The sequence below is a fragment of the Thunnus albacares genome, chromosome 7 (genome assembly GCF_914725855.1).
Source record: "Thunnus albacares chromosome 7, fThuAlb1.1, whole genome shotgun sequence".
NCBI classification, from domain to species: Eukaryota; Metazoa; Chordata; class Actinopteri; order Scombriformes; family Scombridae; genus Thunnus; species Thunnus albacares.
Genome location: NC_058112.1, coordinates 6,118,525 through 6,144,672, shown reverse-complemented (window position 1 = coordinate 6,144,672; position 26,148 = coordinate 6,118,525). Strand labels below are relative to the sequence as shown.

The 26,148-nt window shown below is 38.6% G+C and overlaps 1 protein-coding gene across 1 annotated transcript in view; it reads left to right on the top strand.

Annotated features, from left to right (window-relative positions):
* The window catches only part of syt9b (synaptotagmin IXb), a 52,702-nt gene that overhangs the window by 19,313 nt on the left and 7,241 nt on the right, over nucleotides 1–26,148 (top strand). The window contains exons 2-7 of the mRNA XM_044357876.1: nucleotides 5,005–5,180; nucleotides 6,362–6,579; nucleotides 6,875–7,415; nucleotides 23,093–23,213; nucleotides 23,369–23,540; nucleotides 23,633–23,762. Of these exons, the coding sequence (XP_044213811.1) occupies nucleotides 5,005–5,180; nucleotides 6,362–6,579; nucleotides 6,875–7,415; nucleotides 23,093–23,213; nucleotides 23,369–23,540; nucleotides 23,633–23,762 (1,358 nt within the window). The remainder of the gene's footprint in view (nucleotides 1–5,004; nucleotides 5,181–6,361; nucleotides 6,580–6,874; nucleotides 7,416–23,092; nucleotides 23,214–23,368; nucleotides 23,541–23,632; nucleotides 23,763–26,148) is intronic.

Below are 26,148 nucleotides of genomic sequence, written 5' to 3'. Positions count from 1 at the left end.
AATTTGACACAACTTTTTGTTTCTCTTACCACACAAGTGCTTCATCCCAGCGCTCCCCAGCACCCTGCAAGTGCTTTCTGCCAGAAAGAAACGCTGTAGGGACACAAGCCCTCACCAAGGTTGAGACTTACCAAGTCAGCAGCGCATGGTTTGCACCTGTTTTTTTAAGGAGTCCCTTTTGTTGATCAAACACTTACATAAAAGTAATATATACAGCTACAGGTAAAGTAGAATTGTTTCAGGTATTATCTGTAATTTGACTCAATTTAGAGTGAGTTTTTTGGGGAAACATTACATTGTGAAATGTAAATGTCCATCATTCAGTTGTTCATTATCAAAAAATGTGTCTACTCAATTTCTGTTATGACCCATTAAACATATAAATAAGTTTAACAATGTTTTGTGTGTTGTTCTTGCATAGGGTTATGGTGCAGGCCTGTGCTCTCTAGAGAGTAATGACCACAGATGACTTGACATGCTGGCCCTTGGCCAACAGCATAATTCTTTGGCTTACTGGTTAGCGCAACTGTCTGTGGTCTGGGAGGCCACGGTTAGAGACCCGGTGTAGGAACTAGGGCAGAGAGCCCAGTATTTGTATTTGTATCTGTATTTGTTGAGGCAGCAAAAGTATTTGTATTTGTATTTGTTTTCGAATAAAAGTGGAATGAGGCTTAAAAATCCTGTTTTTGTATTTATTACGCTTTTAATTTTAGAAAATTAAAGTGTTACAATAAGTGTTCATGAATAAACTACCTTACGAAGGAGGTCCCCACACCAGGTCTTGAACTGGAGTCTCCCAGATCATAGACGACTGCGCTGACTACTGAGCTAAAACTTTACTCATCAGCTCATTGCAGGCAGACTTCTACCTATTTATACACCCATAACACAGAGACAGCACACCATGTAACATGTAGAAGAACTTCAGAGGTGATTCTTGCTTTGCACCTTTCATTATTGCCTATTTTTTACAACCTAACTTTGAGGAAAGGCGAAGGGGAACAACAGGTTACGGAGAGTTCCTTGGGACTTAGTCCTGATAGATTAACAGTGGAGCAGAGGAGATAGACGGAGATAATGATGTAACTGACCTGCGAACTGGTATTTGATATGGGTTTTTTTTTTCTTCCTCAAAACAAATAATTTTTAAAATATTAGTATGAAACAAATATCCATGTAAAACCCACTATTTGTGCTTTGCCGAATAATGTATTTGTATTCTGGCACACCCCTTAACTACACACAGATTTAATGATCTTTTTCTCACTTTACTTAAAGCAACCAATGACCACTTAGAGTAATTTATAATCACATTATAATTCAAGATTCAAGATTTAGTTTATTGTTCTTTTCTTGTGTATTTGCATACACAAAAAAACGAAATGCTGTTCCTCCCCACCCCCAGCAGTGCAACAACAACAGAAAGGTTTAAGATATACTGTATATCTGAAAAAATTTCCCTTTGAAAAAATGATGAAAACATATAAATCCCAAGAGGAAAAAAAACAAAAAAAGAACGAGCAGTTAGCGGCACAGTGCATTAAAGTGCATTTAGAGAGAAAAGTACGTCTCACTTCAATGTAGACAGCTCTTTCATGTCAACGAGTGACCAGCACTGAAGGGGGAGTTATATAATCCATTTTGCTGTCCAGAGGACATTAGGCAACATGATTGTATGGGTTAACAGTTAGCCTAGCTAGCACTCCAGTTAGCCTAGCTAGCACTCCTCCACGCTTGCCCTGCTTCCATGTCCTGTCACACTGCTTTCGATGTCTCCGGCACAATCTTCTCTTCTTGCTGATTAATTAATAAATTACCTCTTAGAGTCTTTTCTGAAGATTATTTCAAGGTTATTTTGCAAAATGTCTTTTAAGGTCCAATTTTGAGATGTATTCAGGAGTCCATCTCTGGTGCAGCCACTCTCTCTTATAGAACACAGCATTATAACAGTAATTATAATATATTATAAAACAATTATAATGTATTACAACTATGAAAATTATAATACACTATGATCCTTGCAAAAAAAATGTCAGGGAGTATTATGATACTTGACCTTATAAGTCATTAGAAAATGCCTTACAATGTCTTATTATTATTGTTATGAAGCATTATGAATATTTATGAGTGCTTATAACTATAATTATACAGTAATATAAGCAGATTATAACATGTTCTAAGTATGTTTATAATGCATTATAGACATGGGCTTCATAGAAAGTGTTACCAATTCACTCTTTCTCTCTGAGTTTGATTCAGAATGATTAGCTAGAGAGAACAAGAGAACAGAAGAAGAAAGGAGTGATGGAGTAAGATACAGCGAGCACAGTCTAACTCTTCCTCTCTCAAAGTGTCTCACCTCAGTAGATACTCTCTGCCATGCTTTTAGTTCACTTTTAGTTCAGAGGGTGAAAGGCTACTTCACAAATAGAAGGTATTCACTATCAACGAGCCCTATCCGTCCAAATCTACAACCTGCCATTACTCAGCAGTTAAAGGAAGAAACCTGTTATCTGCAAATGGACAACTCTGTTGTCCTCTGGTCTCAAATGTCTGTCAATCATTCTTTAAATATGGTCATGGATATGGACGGTTCAGACAGTAGGAAAGTGAGAAACAAGCCCAAACCACGTCATGTGAATAGACTTTTTTGTGATTTACTTGTACATTCTATGTGTTTTTAAAATGAACAGTAGGTATAAGTTCCTCTGTCAGCTTCTGAGTTAAAACATTTTTTAAAATTTAGACTTGCTATGGCCCATCCCCTTCAGCCTGATTCTAGACATCTGAATCACTGCCCACATCTCATGGCTGTTTTCACTGGTCGGAGAATCAAGTGAACAGTCAGAGTTTAGTATGTGGGATTAAGAATGGGGATGTTATCTTCCTAAAAACACTCATTAAAAATTGCAACAGAAAAACTACCACAAGCATGGATGAGATTGATGCAACTGTATAAGACGCTGTATGTCCATGTACAGAAATAACAACTCTTGAAGCATCACTTTTTAAAAAAATCACAGTGTTGCTTATAGCAACTGTTACCACAGCTTCCATTTGAACTAAACATAAGGTCAGCAGGGCATGAACACAAATGTCTCTATAGTTTGGCACAAATCATTTGATTGCTAATTAAAGAGGACATAACATGCACATTTCCAGGTCTATATTTTTAATCCTGTGTTCTACTGGTTCTACTACTTTGCATGATTTACAGTTCATGCAAAGTAGTATGAACTGTGTCATACTGACACTTTACACAGACCCTCATTTCAGACAGTTTTAGATCCTGTCACTTTAAGGCCCCTCTCCCGGTGAACCCACTATGTTCTGATTGGCCAGCTCTCGATGATTCTAGAGACTACATAAACAAATCATGTAACAAACTATAGTAGTAGGATTTCAATACTTTTTCTCGTTCTTCACTTGAAATGTCATCTTCTCAAATACATCTGTATACATGTTTGAGCCAGAATCTGATCTGAAATATGAGATTGGACAACGCAAACAACACATGGAAAAAGCTTAGCAACAACCTTGGCAAACCAAGGGTACAGAAGGACAGCGTGAGCGAGGAGACATTACAAAAAAACATTACAAATTGTACATTTATTATAAATTTAAAGGGTCTGTTTCACCTCTGACCACATGAGGCATTACTGATGGGTGTGTTGGGCGGGGTCAGAAGTGTTTTTTTGTTGCACCTGTAACCGCATCCAACAATGATGTCACAGTGTGCTGATGCGCCCTGGAGTACACTTCTACATCACTGCAGCAAGTTGAGAAATTAAACCAGTGGACGGCTAGAAGGGAACTTAAAAATGTTAAGGAGGTGATTAGTTATTCTTATAACTAATAAATGACTTTAACATCTAAAAAACATGTACTAAATAAATAAATAAAAATAAAAATAATTTTAAAAAAATGTACAAATTGTGCACTGACTAAATGTTCTTAAGTCTTTTCAAAATCCTTCACAAGTGACCTAAAATGGAAAATGTGAATCTAGAAACAGTATGTGTAATTCAAATTATTATCTATATATTCTGCAAAAACTGTAAGTGAAGCTGCACTATTTGCTTTATTTGCTAATACAAATCAGATCTGGTTGAATCTGTTTTCTTTTCCCATTTATATTTACAAATATGGAGACCTAGTGGAAATTCCCATGGAGCACATCTTTGTTACCACATTCATTTTCAAACATTCAGTCATGAGTACCAATTCAAGCATGTACAGTATACTGAGATACATGGATGGCCCATCCATCTTGCATGTATTAAAAACGTTTGTGACATTAATGCACAGCATACAATGCAAAAGTTTCTACATGTGTGGAATTGCAGTCAGTATAGATGCATCATATTCAGTCACCTGCTTCTCTGTGATGGGGACAGATATTTTATTTGAGCTTATATCTTCCATATATGAAAAATATAAACCATCTGATTTCCTTGTCAATGATCTTGAGGACTTTAATGTTGATCATTTGTCTTTTAAACCAATACCTAAATCTTCCCTTTTCCTGAATGTCTTCCCAGTTGCCCCTCAGACTACACATCAAAACAAATAAGTTTCAGCTAATAAACTTTACTGAAAAAAGGAAACAATATTGGACACGCAAAAATGAATTTGCCATCCTCCCTGTAAACATGAATACATAATCAGCCAAAATAAGTCTTTGTTTTAAGTGACTATCCTTTGGCTTTGAAGCTGTTTTGAATTTTGGTGATACTATGTTAAATTTTAGCACCTCATCATCAAGGTAATATGTTGTAACTAAGTTTTGATATACATGAATTTGGATAATCTGTGGGAGTGATCAAATTTTTCTCTTCAACTTTGGCCTACAGTAGGGATATGTAATGCTTCTTCCTTCTCATTTAGCATTCTGAATAAACACAGTCTGTCCACCCCAGGGAGCCATGTTCGTCTGTGCCAGCGTTTCTTCACTGGCAAAGCTGCTCACTGTTCACTGAGTCCCCCTCTCTCTTCCATCTCTAGATGTATCTGTGAGTCTGTTGTCCCTGCTGGTGACCACTTGTGGTCTGGCCCTATTCAGCGTCTCCCTCTTTGTTTCATGGAAGTTGTGCTGGGTGCCACTGAGTGGCCGTTTCCTTCCAGATGTCCTCAAGGGGGCGCACTTCCTGGGAGGAGACCAACAGCCTGTCCTCACAGAGGTAAGAAGAAAAGAGGCTCACACTCAAAAGTCAAAGTGTTATTGTGAGCAACATTTAGTTTTCTAGACTACTTATTTTGCCTTCATTTAAACTGAGCACACTTGCAGTTATAATCTTTTTTTTTGCATTTAGAATTTATAAGATAGTTTACACAAGAGAGATGCAGACAGATGTAGATGCGTATTAGCTGTGTCTGCAACAGCACGTGATAACCAGCTAAACAGATACGTGAGACATTGAACTTACATTCAGCCTATCTATATACAAAATCATGATATGTCTGATATAAAAGTGGCCATTAGAAATGTTGATTCTCATGTTTTTCACAGATTGATTGCAGATGAAGTAATCACACAAAAAAGAAACCTAATGTATTGGCCCAAATATTAGACAACCCTGATTATAAGATGTAAAAGTAAATTATGATGTACTTCCATTAAGTCTGACTTCTATTTGTGTAGCTTATCTATCAGTCACATACTCACACACTCTCCTGTCGGGTGGTTAAAATTATTATTTAAATAATGCTTTTGACACAGTTTCACACAGGAATTTATTTCCTTTGTGACAGATAAACACATTACTCGAGCCAACTCCCGTAGATTGAACTGGGATTCTAAAACTTTTTGGGCTGATTTAGTCCAAAAAACACACTATAAATGGACTTGAAGAAACTTGCTAGCCTAGAGACCTCCGCTTTTTCTAATTTAATTTTCAGGAAAAAATATAATCTTATATTCGGGCCAATACAGTATTTTTAGAATGTTGTCTTGGCCGTCTGGCACCAGTTTTTTCTATACACTCACAAACCATAGATTCTGAAGGAATTAATGTACGATTAATGTATTACTTGCACCATTCCATGGCCATACAGATACTATATTAATCCCATCTGTTCAATTGTTGTTTGACAGCCCAGTTTTATGGTTAATCCTGAGGACTTCCAATATGGCCACCAGAGAGTCACATAATATGAAAGCTTTTTCTTGTGAAACCAAACTTAATCTCATAACTAAAGACCAACTCTACTAAGCCACCATATCACTTCTGCTCAAAAATACATTAATCTTCTATTACTACAACTCGGTCCTCACGGCCCCAAAACCTAAATTCTCTTTTCCAAGTTAACATTTCTTCGACAGCATTCACTAGCACTGTAAACACAAATGTCTGGTGCACAGGTGGACGGGGAGGAGAGGGAGTACAGTGAGGATGGCTGCGTGAAGGAGCCCTCAGGGCCCCCTTCAGCTGTGGCTGTCCCAGAGTCAGCCCTAAAGATAAGCCACACATCGCCTGACATCCCGCTGGAGACCCAGGCCAAGGCTGACAAAAACCAGGTCCACACTCTGGCCAGGGACAGGGTCCAGAGACAGATTACTGAGCCTACGTCGTCTGTACGGTTAGTACACATCAGTACACATCAATCCCCGAAGCTACTGTCCAACTTTTTGTGTTGGCAGGTTAAACACAGATGGACACACACAGTCACACAATCATAGACACCTGGACCTCTGGGTTCAGAGAAATACTTTATCACAAAGTTGACAGTGTGTAATACATTAGACTTCAGGGAACACAGTTGCTTCAGCTGTCGTCTCACAGCAAAAAGGACCAAGATTTTATGAAAAAGAATTTAGAGAGAGAGTGAAAATTATTTCAATTATCATGTGTCTTAATCTTACTTTTTGTTACAGTCACAACTCCATCCGTCGTCAGATGAACCTGTCCAATCCAGACTTCAACCCTGCTCAGTTTCAGCGCCAGGAGTCTCTGTCTGGTTTGGGCCGAATCAAACCAGAACTCTACAAGCAGCGCTCGGTGGATGCAGAAGATGGACGTCGGACCGACAGCTGCGGGTGTCTCCATTTCATCCTAAAGTTTGACTTCGACCTGGAGCAGCTGATTGTGAAGATCCACAAGGCCCAGGACCTTCCTGCCAAGGACTTCTCAGGGACCTCCGATCCTTATGTCAAGATCTACCTTCTGCCTGACCGAAAAACCAAGCATCAGACCAAGGTGCACCGCAAGACACTCAACCCAGTGTTCGATGAGGTGTTTCTCTTTCCGGTGACATACACCGAGCTGTCGAGCCGTAAGCTGCACTTCAGTGTCTACGACTTTGACAGGTTCTCTCGCCATGATTTGATTGGCCAAGTGGTAGTGGACAACTTCTTGGATCTTGCAGACTTTCCACGGGAGACAAAACTGTGCCGGGACATACAATATGTAACATCGGTGAGATACCAGCTTTTACTAATTTCTTCATATTCTGTCACTGCATCTCTCCTTGCAGTGTGTTTTTAATATTCATCTTTACAATACGGATATCAGATTTCTCAGCACAGAATTCTGTTTTTTACTGTCAGTATTATGGCAGGTTGTGAGCAACTGACCAACATGTTGCAGCATGTATACAGACAGATTCATTAGTTGGTTTACTAGGCCAGAAGTATCCATACCAGCTGAAACCCCATGTCCTCTCTTCATTTTGGCCAGAATCTGCTCAAACAATCAAAAAGAGCCAACACTTCTGTAAAACGTTGTTACAACAGCAGAGGGAAGGAGATATATCAACGAACTTGTATCTCATTTCCCCTCCAAGTGGAACTCATCTGTGGTTTCAGGAGGCAGAGACATAGAAATATACTTAGACACAGTTAATGTTTAATGAAAGCAGTAGGAAACACTTGGGGGTAGTGACCCAGATCTATACTGACATGAGACTGGGATTGGTTTGACAGAGATACAGCGACACTGTCTATATTACATTATTCACTTGGATAAATCTACAGTGCTGGTACACTGTGTAACTCAGTAAGGAAGTTATTTCCTCCTGCCAGGGAATTCTTCATGGTTTGCCTGTCTTGTTGAGTGAGGATTGCAGTCTGGTGTGGCTCCATTGGGGATAGAAACTTTATCCCAATTTCTGGTTCATGGACAAACAATCAGAGCATAGTATATAGTGCTTATGACCATCATCACCTACAAACTGTTCATGGAATAAGAATTTATAGTTTATTGTAACTGGTTTTTAACAGTACACACTGAAAATATTTTCTTAAACTGTTTTTTGATGTGTACTCGTGACACATACACACACAATGAACACACCATAATTAAATGCAGTAGGGGACCTTAGACTGTACCTACCTAAAATTGGCCAGAGATACATATCAGTGTCCATCTTTTGGACCAAGGCAGCAACCAATCATGCTATAATTTTTCATGTAGTTTATGGTGTTTTCTGTAAATATGAGACTTTTGTTTCTTGACTTTAGCTTATAAGGCAGTGCCTTATCCCAGGAAATGTACAGTATGTCCCACCTGATTGTGGGAGAAAAGTGTTAGACTCAAGAACAAGAGTCTCTTTTCTTTCTGCTGTTAGTAACCCACAAGCAAAAAGTATTGATATGACAGATGTAACATTATTTGATGACATTACACATCCTTGAGGTCTCTTGATTAATGCCAGTCACACCTCAGTGTGTGGTGAACTGGGGTTAAAGTGCAATCAGACCTGATTTCGCTGCCTATTCATTTCTGTGAGTAAATGAGTGAGACATATTTGTTTCTGGTCACAAATTGATATCACCTCTTTCCTTTAGCTCAATCAAAGAGTTCAGTCTGAATGAACTTGACATGAACAGTTTCTGAGGTCTTTTGTTCGTCCACTAGTTCCACTGTTTATGCAACTCCCACACTTATTTCTTCTCCTGCCTGCTTTTCACTACATCACAACAAGTCCATTTCACCTGGCCAAATCTGGTCTAACTGCACCGTTAGTATGCCCATCTACCAAGAAACCACTGCACCACTACCTACCATGTCCTGATATTGCTCCATTTCATACAGGGCAACATTTTGAAACTCAGTATTGATTACTTTCCTTTCAATAGGCTCAGCTGAAAGTTATGCAAGCAACAGCAGAGAGCTGATGGCACTGCTTTACAGCTCTCTCAGTAGATCACTTAAAGTCGGTTTAGGCTTTCATATTCATTTGTTTGTCTCTAAAGCATTTTTGGAGTGTTTATTTTGTTCCTGTTAGTTCCTCAGAGCTCTTACTCCATCATCATAAAGCTTTACTCCTTCTGTGGAAGTTGTAGTACCTCCACTTTTGGTTGTATGTGTGAGTACGTGTGTGTGTGTGTGTGTGCGTGTGTGTGTGTGTGTGTATGTTGGTGTGCATGTACTGTATGTGTTATTTTGTACTTCTAATGGTGTAACAGATTGAACACTTTGCTGTCTTCTCATGTGTTTATTATTCAACCTTGGAAAAGACTCATTCGCTTGTGTCGAATCCTTTTAATACAAAATGTACTTCTGAACATAATAAGACCTTTTGAAAGAACAGTTATTCAAGTCAGGTAGACAACTGAGTAAAGGCTAAGGAGATGAGGTTCAGTGAAATTTTGTGGCTGTAAACAATTTACATAAAGAAATTAGGCCAGGACTCTTGATTGCTAATTTAATCAATTGTTCTTGTGCTTTTGTTGTACTGCTTGGACAGAGGAATGAAAACAGCTATATTTGTCCTTGTGGAAAGAATTCTGTCCTCAGCACAGGTTGTACAGGCTGTAGGTTTTTCTGATTTTTAAGGCAACTGAATTGCAATTTTAGTGACTGTAGTTGTGCTGACGTTATATTATTCCCTTATATTACTACAACTAAAATGTACACTTGGTGCACACAATATAATATAGACAAATACTAATTGCATGTGCATTTCAATATATAACCAGTCTATCTGTGTTTCAAAAGGATTTGGTCAGTCTTTTACCTTCTACTCTATAAAGAAATATACAGTATGTGGGCACAAGTCACTTGATTATCCAGTTACACTACTAGATGTAAGCTATATTAAGAGTCTGCTTTGCCACTACTTACAGAGTTTTCTGCTCAAGGGACTTTTCATCTGGGCCACCAGCAGTTCAGTGAAATATCTGCTTGATGGATTGGCTCAAAATTCTGTACAGACAATCATGGTTTCCCAATGATGTACCCTGACTTATCATCAGGGGCATCTAGCAGGTTGACATTTATTGTTTTGAGAAAAATTCTCCCTTTGATGATCACCTGACTTTTCATCTAATCCATCAACAGGTCATAATTTTAATTTGTTTATGACTAAATACTTGACCATCAGCCTCAGCTGTACTGTGTGAATAAAGCTATTTAGCAAATGTTAGCATTATAACACGCAAAACTAAGATGGTAAAAAAATGATAAACATTACCTGCTTAATATCAGCATGTTGTCAATGTGAGTTAGCATGCTGACATTATCATGTAGCTCAAAGCACAGTATAGCCTCATCCTCACAGAGCTGCTAGCATAGCAATAGACTCTTAAGAACATACATCTGAAAAAGTGGGGCCAGTCTTTCATACAATCAGTAGACATTTACATTCTCAAGTAATATTCAATGTGACTGTTTTGTGTTTGGTTTAGTGGTGGATACCAGAGGGGAAAGTTTCATAGCTTTTATCAGTTTTTATGTTAATTTGCTCTTCTTTTTCTGCCGACATATATATAATTTGTAAAAGGTTAACACATTTATGGACACTGTGAGTTAGTTCATATACAGTACTGTACTGTATGCTTCAGTAGTGACCAATAAAAGCTGGTGATTACTAGAGTTTCTATGCAACTTCTACATATATTGTCACCAGGCTCTCATTGATATTAACATATACTGTAAATTAGCTTCAGTGTACAGAAGTTGTATCATCACAATATAAAACAAAGGCTATATTGCTGTGTTGGATGTCTTTACTATTTTCTATCTAATATCAACCAAAACTAAAAAAAAAACACAATACTAAAATACGGTTTCAATGTTTTCAATACATTTTCATAAGAATCAATAAAAAATCTTTATATTTCTAGATAATTATGAAACTTTGCATATTTCATCATAGATATCAGGTTAAGTCCCTTGTCTTTTGCTAAATAACCCATGAATAAGACATATCAAGAGCGTTTTAGGAACCTACCCCTGGTTTCTGGAGTGTGGCCACTACTCAGGTTAATGTTTTGGAAAGGCTTTAAAATGTACATTGACAACACAGCTGCTCCTCATCATGTAATTAAGTTAAGCAAGAAAATGGTCATTAGCTGGGTCAGCACTAAACCAGTTCTGACCTGTTTGTGCAGCTAACTACACTAATGCAAAGACCCAACAGGATAGCACCCCCATCCCTTGACGCACACACACTAATCGAGCTGGTTCACAAATATTGTTTTAACACTTTCCAGACTCTAACAGCATTCCCAGCTAAATAAGGTCAGTAAAAATGGGTTAGAAGCTCCTCTGAGGCATCCAACTTGTGAACTATAGCTGTCCTGTGTCCTGTGTCCAAGTCTGAGTCCACTTTTTAAATTTAATTTATTTATACTTTAATTTATACTTTATTAATCATCCATTTACCCAACACAATTACCGTTAATTACTGGACTTTTCCAACTCAGTTTTAGAAAGTGTTTGCCTTAAAGAGGATATAACATTTCCAGGTCTGTATTTATATTTTGGAGCAATACTGTAATATATTTGGATGATTTACGATTCAAAAAACTCTTATCTTATACTGGCCCTTTATGCAGCCCCTCAGTTCAACCTCTGTCTGAAACAGACTGTTTTAACCTGTCTCTAGAAGGCCCCCCTCCTGATGAGCCCACTCTGTTCTAAATGGTTAGCTCCCGAAAGTTGCCCCTTGGCAGACTTCCGCCATCTCTGGAGGCTACATAAACAGACAATAGTGGTCGGATTTCACTTCTTTTTCCTGTTCTTTACTGAAAAAAACTTTTCAAATACATCTGAACATGTTTAAGCTGAAATTTGCTCCAAAAGACGTGAGTGGACAACATGAACAACCCATGGAACAACTTTAGCAACAAAGGCGATGGAACGGACGGCCATCTATGGGCATGAACGAACGATCTGACATCAATTCAGTGGGGAAGTAGAGGTAACTTTGCAAACTGAGTGATCAGAGCTGGCTTAAGCCCTGGTTTTTGACTTTCGTTCACCTCAAGTTTTGCAACATTGACCATGTTTAAGATAAATATCCAACATGATAACAGTGTATAGACAGAAAATCACAAACGACTTTTTGGACACTTTCTATTCCGCAGAATTATATCTAATTAAGCTGCGTTTTTGTCTCATAGTTCACCCTGTCTGATGGAACAGATGTGTTTACAGCTCTCTACACAAAATACATCATGTGTTGCCTTTTATTTGTGCTTTATAAGCACAGACAAGATCCAAAGTCTTCAGGCTTCAGTTTTTCTTCCATTTTACGTATCTACAGTGATTATGTGTTGGGCTCTGAGTGCTGCCAGTTGACCTACACTCTGTCCTGTACCTGAATGCAACCTATGTAGATACTGATGGAGGACTGAGGTTGCTGCTGCTGCTCTACTAATGTGCTGCTTTCATTTTTTTAGTGACTGAACCTTTTACATGAAGATAATTAGATAATGGCTAGTATCTGAGAAATTGGAGGGACATAGGATTTCTCCTCTGCAATGCCACCATCTTTGTACAGGTCTCTCTGTGACCGCTCTGCTATATGCGTAAATGCAAATACTAAACAAAATCACACTATTATATAAAATGGTTGAGCAAAAAACTTGGTATGTTAATTGAGTTATGGTTGCCATAATTTGATTTCAATATCAGTCAAGGTAAATTACACTAAATTTACAGTTGCCATAGTGCTGCCTTAATCAGATATGAATCTAATTAGTGTGAAAGTCCATGTTCAAAGCTTCAACTGCTTCTCTAATTGCTTGTCGAGTGTTTGCATATGTGTGTGTGTGTGTGTGTGTGTGTGTGTGTGTCTGTATCTGTGAGGGGGGTCCGAAGAAACATACAGTTATCCAGAAGGACATGAATTTTACAGAAAATCTCTCACTATCTCTCTCTTTATGTGTCCCCAGCAGAACTGGGTTACCTCTCCTGGGATTACAAGGAGGGACCCTGTGCTGGTCCAGTTTGTATTCTGTGTACATTAATCATGGCTCCTGGCATATAACAAGCCTCTAGCCATCCCTAGCCATATGCAGTGGACTGTAATGTACACATATTTCTGCATGCTTATAGAAAAAATAAATTTGATTTATCCTGTGCTGTGTACATTACAAGATCATTCATATATAAGAGCACTGACACAGTCCTAACAGTCTCTAGTGTCTGAATTGTAACTGTATACTCCACCTCTTATTTTAATAAACTCCAACCTCAAGCTTGCCATGGCATGTGTGGATTCATGTTGAAGCTATAGCACCTCACCATTAATCCACACACCATTAATTACCAAATCAGTAATTAAAATCCCTTCTCTGGAAACCACACATACCTCTGTTGGCTCAGGAATGAATCCTGCATGACTCTGCCTTGCATTTGTCCTTCACTTAACAGTCCCATGATGCCTCTGTGGCAGTGACGAATATGCCTAATTAATGATCATTTTATATGAATGGGACCTTGCTGTAGATCTCCCCATTGCCTTAATCATTTCTATGGAGTGTGTCCTACAGTCATAGAAAAACCTTTATGAATCACAAACATCAGTGCTACATCACAGCAGAATTTTGTCAGCTCTAGTACTATTAGGGTAACCAAGTACCCTGTTGAGAAAGAAGCTCATGACAGAAATGACAGAATTAAAACTCTAGTATTGAAAACGGTAAAAATTGATTAATTTCAAGTGAATAGTTCAAACATTGGATTTGCTGGCGGGAGTGAAGTAAATCCATGCAAATCTTTCTTATCACATTAAACTTTGATGAACTTTAACCTGCAAATTTGTGCTATTGACCAATACCATGCTGTTTTTACAGGACACGGAAAACTGGAGAGTCCAGAAGAGAGAATAGACTAACGAACTAACGAACTTGCCAAGTGGCAGTTAGCAAGCAGTTTGTTGGTACAGAGAGTTTTTTTCCCTTCTGACTCTTTATTGAATGCAATCAAACAAAATGCCGGGGGGCACCTCTGCAAGTCAAGGTTCATTTTAGCACATATGACTTGTACTGAAGTGTTTTTCGTTTTAATGATTTCTGGATAGTTCCATCATTTCTTGCTCTGGCTTGGTGCAGATTAGTGCTTTTAATGATTTTGGAGTTCCAAGAGACTTTCCAGCAACTGCATACATGTGAAGAGATTGAGTTTGCTATATCAGTCTTGTTGTTTTGTGCCCTTTCCTGCCGTCTTTCTCCACAGCTGAAGATTTTTTGGAGACAAAGACAATGGAAAGACACTGTAACCTGCATCTCCTGCAGGGCCAGTCAATACTATTGACTGCAGTCTAGATGGCCTATAATTTGGTCAGTGTGTGCATACTTGTGTGTGTGTGTGTGTGTTTGTGTGCATGTGCATGTGGTTAATTCAATAAAGGAGGTTCCCATTTCCCAACGAAGACAAAGGGTGCCATATAACAAGCATTTGTCGTCCCATTTTCCTTTATTTACTAAGCAAGAAATATGGTTTGCTAGATGTGTATGGTCAACTCAGTCAGTTAGAGATCCTGAACATATTACAGGGGCAAACACACAGTACGTGGAACCCATACACAGATGTGCACAGTGTTTTGCCAGCGCATGATGAAAGTTCACCATTAGCTTGTTGGATGTGTCCCTCCTTTCTTGTTTGTAGTTTCTACTTTTTGGGAGACAAGCTTAATCTCTTGTTTTTCCAAAAGTTAGATGAAAACTGAGTGACAGCACTCTCATGTCTGTGTGATAAGTACAGAGCTGCAGTCGGGATGTGGTTAGCCTAGCTTAGCATAAAAACTGGAGGCAGGGGGAAACGCTAAGCCTGGCTTGGTCAAAAGTTCAAAAATACAACTACCAGCACCTCTGAAGCTCACTAATAAACTAGTTGTATCTCTTTTTTAAATCCATACACATACATGGTATGAGTGAAAACATACGAACCAATCGACTGCTGACAGGCATGTTTCCAGATTAATATGGTGATGATTTACTGATGTTTAAATGCAAGCACCCTAGGCTTTCTTGTAGAAACGGTGAGGATATTTGTTAGAAGGCAACTTTTAATTGCTATACACATCACACCAACCGGTCAAGGCAGATGCCCACCTGGAGCCCAGTGCTGCTTGAGGTTTCTTCCTGTTAAAGGGGACTTTTTCCTTGCCGCTGTCGCTGTGCTTTCTCATGGGGAAATGTTGGGTCTCTATAAATTATAATTATATATATAATTATAATTATATGTATATAATTATAATGATATAATTTACAATTATAGTATAATTATAAATTAAAGAGTACAGTCTAGACCTGCTCTATGTGAAATGTCCTGAGATAACTTCTGTTGTGATTTGGCGCTATATAAATAAAATTGACTTGACTTTTCACTGAACTACTTTTGTACAAAAGTCTACAATATACAAAACAATAGACATTTCAATTGATGAGAGGCCCATGAATGAGACAGTCCACTTGCAACTTATGAGGTACACTTTAACATATAGAGTCAGCAAACAATTCCTTTGAAAGCTATGACAAAATAACTATACCCACACAGTGCACATAACTGTCCTCCTATCCTTTACTGAGAGCTATGGAGGCTCCATTATCATAACCTGATTCTGCCAGGGCATATTCATCTATACAGCAAAAGTTCAGCCAGACAGTGATTTATTTACTTCCACCATGTTCAGCCAGGCAGATATATTGTACTGTTGATTTGCCCCCATGTATCATGGATCTCCAGTGTTTAAGTCAAGTCAAGTCAAGTCAATTTTATTTATATAACGCCAAATCATAACGGAATTTATCTGAGGGGACTCTTCATATAGAGCAGGTCTAGACCGTACTTTTTACATTCTTATTTACAGATACCCAACATTCCCCCATGAGTAAGCACTTGGCGACAGCGGTAAGGAAAAACTCCCTTTTAACAGGAAGAAACCTTGCACAGAACCAGGCTCTTGGTGAGCAGCCATCTGCCTTGACCGGGTGGGTTTAGAGAGAAAGAAGGAGGGGAGAAAGAGAGAGAGTGACAGAGAGAGAGGGTAGGAGGGAGAGAGCAGGAGGAAAGAGAGCATAGCACAATGCAATTTCCACATAGAGACGTATAATAATAATAATAATAATAACAACAACAATAATAATAATAATAACAATAATAATAATTGTAGCAGTGGGTGCTGAGCAGGATAACAGGGGCAGTGGGTGGCTTTCAAACACAGATTCCAGATTCTTGTCAGTACACATACAGCTGCATCCTGGACCAGCTGGAGAGTCTTTAGAGACTTGTTAGGGCAGCCTGATAATAAGGAATTGCAATAATCCAGCCTGGAAGTAACAAATGTGTGGACTATTTTTTCTGCATCTTTTTGAGACAGGATACGTCTGATTTTTGCAATATTATGTAGGTGAAAAAAATGTAGTACTTGAAATTTGTTTCATGTGGATATTAATGGATGTATATATCTATCATAGATATATATCCTAGATATATATATCCTGATCAAAGATTACTCCAGGTTCCCTTATGGTTGTGCTGGAGGCCAGGGCAATGCTATCTAGAGTAACTATATGTTGTCCTCGAAAGAGTGTCCCTTATCTTTCAAATATGACATGGAATGGCTCAATACAGGAGGAATCCTCAGGTCAACTCAGCAGTGTACCTACACCTGAAAGATAAGAAGAAGGAAGAAGCAGAAGAAGAAGCCCCTTGGATGAGAGGTGAAACGTTTTTAAGTATCTACAACCAAGTCCAGTTGCCCTCGATTCAACCTTCCTTGGATTGTATACAGTAGAATCAAAAAGTTACTGTGATACCTTAAGCCTAAACCTTAAGGTTGTGTGCATAGGGAGTCTGGTCGAGAGAGAGAGTGCGAGTGTGAAGGTGGCTACCCGATTGGAGCAGAGAGTATGAAGTTAGCAGAATAATGTTAGCTGTGGTGTGTGTGTACAGTTTAGGCTATTTGTCAGTGAATAAATGCTCCTGCTGTAGCTACATTTAGAGATGTTTCTGGTGGTGCAGCATGTCCGCCCGAGGAGCCCCGTCAATCAACATGAGTGACGAGTGAATTTTAAATCCTTAATTACAAACCAGTTTGCTGTCTCTTTTCCATGGATCTGACACCCCGCGTCTCCGTTCTCCATAAACCTGCTCATCAACACTTTGCTCTGCACTCCATGTGAGTAGTTAACGTAATGGATATGATTTGGATCGTCATATTAAAGATAAAATAATAATGTTAAATGGAACATGATGTTGGGATATTGTTGCACCAAGGAGACACGCAGACTTTTAAAAGGGAGTCATTGCTTGAATAGAGGAGACATTGTTATTTTTCGTGTTGTGTTTAAATATTTTAAATAAAATGTTCAGACTCTAAATGTTTATTCATGTAACTAATGTTCAAAGCTCCATCAGATCACCCTAACTGTCTGAAGGAGTTTTGAATAATGGATCTTATTATAAGTTATATTATTATAAGTTGCGTCAATAAACATTTACAAAAGAGTGTGAACATTTTATTTAAAATATTTAAAAAATAGCAATGTCTCCTCTATTCAGCAGAATCTTTTGATTGGCATTATGACAGTTATCGAAGGTGATTCGCAGGCTCTAGGGATGACATTGTTGGTTGGTTGTTTGGTTGGTCGGTCCACCACTTTGGTCCAGACTGAAATATCTCAACAACTATTGCATGGATTGCCATGAAATTTTGTACAGACATTAATGCTTGCTAGAGGATGAATCCTAATGACTTTGATGACCCAATGACTTTCCCTTTCACCCCACTAGGTGGATCAAACTTGATGAAAGAGATTTACGCACACTTAGATCTATGCAGGATTCACTTTACTTTTGAGCTGTCGGTCTATCAGACCTTCATCAGAGCATACATGATTCATTATTGAATAGACCTTAGTGTGCAGAAATCTCTTTCATTGAGTTTGGACTCATTGACGCTTCAAGCACCTTACAAAGATTTAGCAGGGTGGAGCGGTGGTCATCCTGCTTGCACCAACATGTGGATAACATTTTGGTTTTGAGTGAAATATGTCATCGACTGTTTTATAGTTTAGCATGAAATTTAGTAGTGTTATCCATGGTGCCCAGATGATGTGTAAGCATAGTAACATGCACTGTACATTTAGAAGTTACACCTATGCACCGTAACATAACCTCATTAACATAAATAGTATAAACAAGACCATTATTAGGGAAATCTATATCTTTATTAGCATAAACTACATTTTACATTCTTTGATTCTTAGTTTATTTTCACAAGACATCTACTTCTTTAACTTTGCAGCACTAGGGGATATTGCTTCATGGAACAAGACAGCAGGTGTGTGCTAACCTTCCACAAACAAAATAACATAATTATCCTTTTCTGTCACAACAGCAAAGGATGGAGGGGGTTGGGTGCATCAGTAGATTCATCAGGGTTTATGAGAAAATTAAAATGTGACTCAAAGTGTCACACACACTGCATGGACACACACACAGAGGAAGTTATGAACAAGTAGGAAAGGAGAGAGATTGAGTTAGACTGAGCCTGTGATTATTAAAGACACAGCAAGAGAGAGGCTTGTAGATAAAGCCTCACTGCTCCTGAGGGAGAGAAGGTGCTCATATTATAATTGGAGAAGATGGACTGCCCACACTCTCTCTCTGCTTTAGAGCACCGGTCTAATTTCATTGGCTGAGTACAAGTGACCATAATCCTGACCGCAGGCTTGATTTGAGAGCTCATATGAGTAGTGACCAGCACTATACGGTCTGAAAACTAGTGTGCTCTGTGAATGTGTGTGTGTGTGTGTGATGGGAGAAAGATATCACATTACCTGTGGAGAGCTAAAGGGCTTGCTGATCCATTGTCTGTGTATGTGCCGGCCTGTTTGTGTATATCTGTGTGCATTCCTGTACTTGTGCCAACATTCATATGTGTGTTACACCTCAGAGACATCATAAGATGCATATCATTAACACCCGAGGCTCAAAGTAACAACGACGATGCAGTGTCAGAGGTGGATTCTGCCTCAGCAACATGTGTGATGAATCAACTCATCACACAGTCAGAATGTCACAGATCCTGGGTTTAAGCTGTGTGTGTATTTCTGTGTGTGTGTGTGTGTTTACGTGCTCGCAGGCGTGTAGATGGTCTATGCTGACACCCATGATGAATCAACTCATTTTGTTTAATTTGATTTTCAGCGATTTTGAGCAGAAGACCCACAGCAGCAGCATCCTAATGCGTGTGTGTGTGTGTGTGCTGCCTGTATAGACTGACTCCAATTCATCTTAATCAGCATGAGAGGGAACACTTATTGATGTCCGAGTGAAACAATGATTTTCCAGTATAACCACTACATCTGACCTTTAACTACGCTTTCTAGCTAATTGGTTGCTTTGGACAAAGACTAAATACAAAATCACTAACATCCTGTGTATTAATCGCTGATTGGAAAGAATCCAAATAGACACATCAGAGGGTTGTGTTAACCTGTATTGCAACTGTGTCCATTGAAACATAAAGCAGCTGAATTCAGTGTAGCAAGAGAGAGGTTGCATTTATGTTAGAGGAACTGTAATTGAACTTAATGACTCATATTTGCAGATGTTGAAACAATTGGAAGCATGACAGTCAGTTGCTAATTTCCTTTATATTCCATGGTTGCGATAAAATAATTAGAAATGCTCTCACTGGCTACGTTAGTAGTAACGCCGGTGCAATCTATTGCAATCCAATACAACAGCTGTGCCATAAATTCTACTTAATGAAGCTTATACATCTTCACTTTTTGACGTTGTCAGAAAAGTGATAATTCTATATGTTTCTATATGTATGTGTACTGGAGTGCATGATATTGAAGCATTCCTGATATTTTGCCCCCCTCATGTTGAAGCTATAATATGTAATTATTCCACATTAAAATGTCTAAAAACAACTAGACCTATGTTATATATTTTGTTCAGTAGCATACTTACATTATCCCAAATGTTTCCAACAATTTTCAAACCCAGAGAAATCTGTAATTTTAATCAAGATAATGGTCTGTTTCATTTGGTCGCCTGTCAGTGGCGTCATACCCCCTCTACCAAAGAGTATATGCGCACAAGATGCATGCAATGTTGTTGTCTGCAACAATGGCCAAAGAGTATACGCATATAAGATAATATGTCAGCGTTGTGGTTGCCCACCAGAAACTGTCATAAATTGACTTTTATTTGGATTTAAGCCATATTTTTATGATAAACTTTTTAGATTTTGGTCATTTTTAACTATATCTAACTGGATGAAGGATTTTAGTCATCGGACTTCTGGATCTTAAGTTATCAGAGAAACAAGCTAAGCAAACGTTAGCAGCAGCTTGGCTAGCAGCCCCTCCCGGATGTCCTCGTTCCACCAAACAGCGATGGAGAACACACTGATTTTTAACGCGAAACAGCTTTATTCAGTGTTTTTATCGTTTTAATCACCAGGGCCGTATGTTTTGGAGAGGAGGAGACCTCTGCGGATAATTTGGCTCCCAGTAAAAACATCCTGAACGATGAACACTGGCGTAATCCTAACCCGGAGAAGCTGGTTGTTTAACAATGAGGACAACTCCCATGATCCCACGCTACTTCACAACGTCATCACACTCCGTCTTTTGTTATTGTTTGATTGAGAGACCCTTAGTGGCTGAAATTACATATTGTGCGTTTAATGGAGTGGACAAAATATTAGGAATACCATTTAATATAATGCACACCAATACAACACCACTACCCACTATGACCTCAATAATAAACATGGGATAGAATTATCACCTTTCTGACAATGTCAACAAAACTGAAAATGTAGAAGTTTCATAATTGTAAAATTTATGGCAAGGCTGTTGTATTGGATTGCATTATATTGCACAGGTGTACCTAATGAAGTTGCCAGTGAATGCATATTGTTTAAAAGTATCAGAATTGAGAACAAGTGTTTGCTCTTTTCACTTCCTATTGAAGATTTTCTAACAGCTCAGTGTGTGTAAGAAAGTGTGAAACTACAGAGCAGAGTGTCCCCCATAAGAAACCTCGTGAGTGCTTTTGTCTCAACACACCACTCACTCTCACACCATTGCACGTTATTTTCAGACATGTTAATTGGGGAAAGAGCTTGGCATGGGCATGAATGTAGAGAAGTTGTGAAAGCAGGGGTATTCTCGTAGGAAAACATGAATAGTCAAACGTCATGACAAGATTCCACAAGTTCAAGCAGTTGCAGATTGGGGGATGCAACAAATAGCCATAGCTGTGTTGCATATCATTTAAAGGCTCGGTGCATGAAATTTCTGTAACAGGAAATATGCTGATAAATGATGAGTCATGTCAGTGCTGCAGATGTGATTCAAAAGGTTTTCATGTTTTTTCTGCTGAAGGTGTCACAGGCGTGATCCATGTCTGTCTGAGGTGTAAAGACTTGTGTTATTCCTTCAACATATTATAATGTGCCTTCTGTTGAATCTACCCATTGATTTTCAGGCACTTCACTCTAATTATTTCACCTTAACAAAACCTTAACCTGCTTTGTTTTAATTGGTAAACCTTAACCCTCAAACAAAAATTAATTTTAGTTCAGAGTCTCAAACATCTGCATTTATAAATCCTCATTCACAACATAGATGTTGTGTATTATTTTTTCTTTTTATTTGGCTGGCATGTAGTAGTTCCAATATATGACAAATATGACTTTTATATTTCTGTCCAGGTTTGCCAGTAGCTGAGATTTGGAAAAGGAAGGAAAAACCTTTAAAGTGTATTTAGCTTAGCTTTATCTGTAATATTTAAAATGTATTTATTTAGGTACTTAAAGGTACCCTGTTGAGTGTTTGACTACTGGTAGCACTATGGGGCAATGAGTGGGTCCCTGATATTTTATGCACAAGAACACACGTGCAGACATTCTAGTACACTGTCACACAATACACAGTTTTAGGCTACTCCACTGATCTACAGTCATGAAGTTGTCCAGCTACAACTTCATGTTTTGGTTCACTGTCAGTGCTCTCATAGTGTCATTTTTTGGCTGCATCAGACGGCTGTTTTCAGTTAAACAGCTCTAAAAACCTGAAAACACGACACCAAATGAATGATAATGTTGCTCTGTAACTGCTGGATGTATTAATAAGCAACTGTTTTACTAACAAGTTTAACATATAAACTGAAAATATGATGATATGTCAGCGTTTTGTTCACAACTTGTTTCTACTGCCCCTAGTGGGCAAAATCAGTTTAAATTTGAGAAGACTCCTTCAGATTACCTTCATAGGCCCTATATATTGCTGTATGAGTAGAATATTTTTGATTGTGTGACTCTGTTAATATAGCCACTTTCCCCCTTTTTTAAATATCAAAAAGCTAAGACAATCCCTGTTAAAAGAAATCCTACACATTTAATATTTTTAATATGAAGATTTAATATAAACTTAGATTGGAGAGTAAACATCAATAAGATTAGTATGCAAGTAGTATAATAGCATTGCTACTATTTGCCTGTACTCTTTTCCTATCAATAATGTACCCTTAGAGAAAAGTGTCCTTTTCTACTTTCTATACCTAGACCAAGTGTCAGGCCAGTAATACCTAAGATTTCCATGTCCCTTAATTGTTTTAGCTTAAGCACAACATTTCAGTCTTTCATCGCCCAAAATAGACTACAGTTTTCACTTTGTTTTTTGAAAAGCTGAAATATAGCAAAACAAAACATTTGTGTTTTTGATGTGAAGCTTAGCATGAGGGGTCTCTTTGAACTTCAATGTGATTCTTTCCTCGTAGATGTTTCCCTCCCTTTGCAAGAACTGGAATCAAATCATGTTTTATCTCTGAACATGACATCACAGATGACAATGAACAATACTAATATAAAAATGTTATATGTTGATTTATAGGACAACGTGGACCTGGGAGAGCTGATGTTCTCATTGTGCTATCTCCCCACGGCTGGCAGACTCACCATCACTATGATCAAAGCCAGAAATCTCAAAGCCATGGACATCACTGGAGCTTCAGGTGGGTGCTGACAGACAATGCAGAGGTGGTGTAGTCAGATATACACACAAAGTGTGTGTGTGGACCATATTTTTTCGTCAATATAGTATTTTGTTAAACTGCTGTCCATGTCAATAGAATTTAGCATCCTCATTGAACATGTTACCTCTCTCCAGATCCATATGTTAAAGTGTCCCTGATGTGTGAAGGCCGGAGGCTGAAGAAGAGGAAGACATCAACCAAGCGCAACACTTTGAACCCAGTGTACAATGAAGCCATCGTGTTTGATGTTCCTCCTGAGAATATCGACCAGATCAGCCTGCTCATAGCTGTCATGGACTATGATCGGTTCGTTAGTTACCTACATACTGTTTTTTTCTCTCATGCAGTGATGCAATGTTTCTAAGTCTCCATGTGTGTTGCCGTTTACTGTCTTGCAGGGTGGGACATAATGAAGTGATTGGGGTGTGCAGGGTCGGCAATGAGGCTGAGAGTCTGGGTCGAGACCACTGGAATGAGATGCTGTCATACCCACGGAAACCCATCGCACACTGGCACCCACTCATAGAGGTACGGACCGGCCTTTTCATGCAATTTTCACAGGACAAGAGGACAGAAATGAAAGTAGCATCAAAAAATTGCAGAAACAACCTGAAGGCAGATTAGTTTGCTCTGTTGAGTTACCACTTGTGTGGCTGCACATTAATAAATAATAATCAGATGCAGTAAACATAAAGAGCCAATAATGTTCTCTGTGTAATGTGTTTGATTTTAAATGTAAGAAAGCAGCGGTTTAGTTCCACGTTCTCAGGCTAAGAAAGAAAAAAAGAACAAATACGTTAAAAGCTACTCATTTACACTATTACACTAGTCAGTTTAATGAGGCTCTTCCATCCTAGTGCACATCATAATGTACAAAAGCTTCTCTAGACTAAAAAGAGTCTTAATTCAGAACAGAAATAACTCCAGAAGTGCATCTAAATGAGTTTTCATAGACCATGTTGCCATGTTGTGTATTCCATTTCGAGGTACGATTAAAAAAACAACATCAACAAAGAAAAAAAAAACAAAGAAAGGAAACAATTACATAACAAAAATACTGCATAACCCTCATGTATACTTGACTTGTTTTTCTGTGATTGCCACAACAGAGGCACCTAGAGAGACAGAGAGAGGTGGCTACATTCACAGAGCTGTTTCTATTTCTGAACTCCCAGCCCACACTCATTAAACAAACAGAGCACGCTAAAACAGATGCTGGACTGATTCATATAAATTCATGTTGACTTGTCAAAGCTACATCTACTGGTATTCAGCTGAAGGGGTCAGGAGATAAAACGCTTCAAAATGGAGCATTGTCCAGATAAAGCATCAGTGATGACATGCATTGGCCTCTGCCAGCGCTTATGTGTTTTTTTTCTCTCTTTTGAAGAATTTAATTTACTTTCTATATTTCCTTTAGCTATACTCAGAGACATGTTGGCATGTTTAGCATTCTTTTCTAAATGTAATGGGCAGCAGGTAGCTGGAAGTTAGTTTGTTAGCTATTAACAGTGATGATGAAGAGCATTGACGTAAGCCCTCTCTAGACATCATTATTTTTTTACCAGAGGGGGTCTGGTGATGCTCATTACGAGAGAGGCTAAGGACCCCAGGAATATTACTGTATCTCTAATGAACATGTCAGTGATTTTCTTCAGCTACCCTGATGACATTTCCATCTGATATCAGGCCAACTAAAGGATAATGAGTATCTGTTTAGATTATATTGCCATCCAGATGACTGGCTAAAGTGACTGGCAAGTGATACTAATTCTTGACAATGATGGCTGCTACCAGTACTTTATTTACAACACACTCGATGATAACCTGAAGCAGTGGTGGCCTAAAGGTTAGACAAATGAGCTTGTGACCATAGGGTCGAGGTTCAATCCCCCAGACTGGAAGGATAAATCTGGGTGGAGTGAAGAAGCAGTGCTTGCCCTCCCTCATTACCACCACTGAGCTGCCCTTAACCCCAACTGCTCCAGTGGAGCTGCTCAGTGGCCAGCAGATCAGACTGTAGTTGTACTGGGCAGCTTCCAGGTATGAATGTTTAACTGTGTTAATGTGATCAGGGCTTTCTTGAAAAAGAGAACATTATTCTCAGAGAAACTCCCCTGAATAAATAAAGGTTTAAAAAGGTTAAAAAAATGTCATTGCAGCACATACTGTCCTGCCTTAGAACTGTGTAACCATAAGTTTTTAAGTCTTTAAAGCAGTATTAATTGATTTTTAGGTGGGTTAGGTGCAGTGGAACGAGTCCAATATTCACTCTCCTTTTAGTTCTGTTTTGGGCTCCACCAACTCCTGCGAAAAGTGTATAGCTGCTAAATGCTCCACTGAGTTCACCAGCCAGTTGCTAACTTTGTCTGCAGCTTGGTGCTGAGCAGTTAGTGTTCAGATGTACAGTTTATTTGAGCTTTTTCACTGAAAACAGCTGTCTGTTACGACTGGAAACAATGTTGATGAGAGCAGTCGGACCGAACCAAAATAGTAAAGCTGTTGGCCATGAAGCCAAAACAGTGAGCTGAAAGACACTAAAATGTTCCTTAAAGCTGAAGGGAACTGCAGCGATAGTTGATAATTTTAGCATCCCGTGGCCAAACTGAAACGTACATCTTGTTTGGTGCAAATACATAACAAAATAAAAATGGCAGTATAAAGTAACAAATCATAATGATACTCAAAACAGTATGAAGTACTTTTTAAAAAATAGAACCTCCCTACACACAAAAAGTAAGTTAAGCTTTCCCCCTTTTAGAATGCTTCCTCTGACCACCATTGTTGTTGGTAAGAGAGTAAGGTAGCTGTGAATGATCTGCCTCTTAGTCTGTGTGTGCATGTCTGTGTGTACTCAGTGAGGGTTACTGAGAGGAGCAACAGGAGACAGAAAGTCCAATAGGATTTTTTTAAG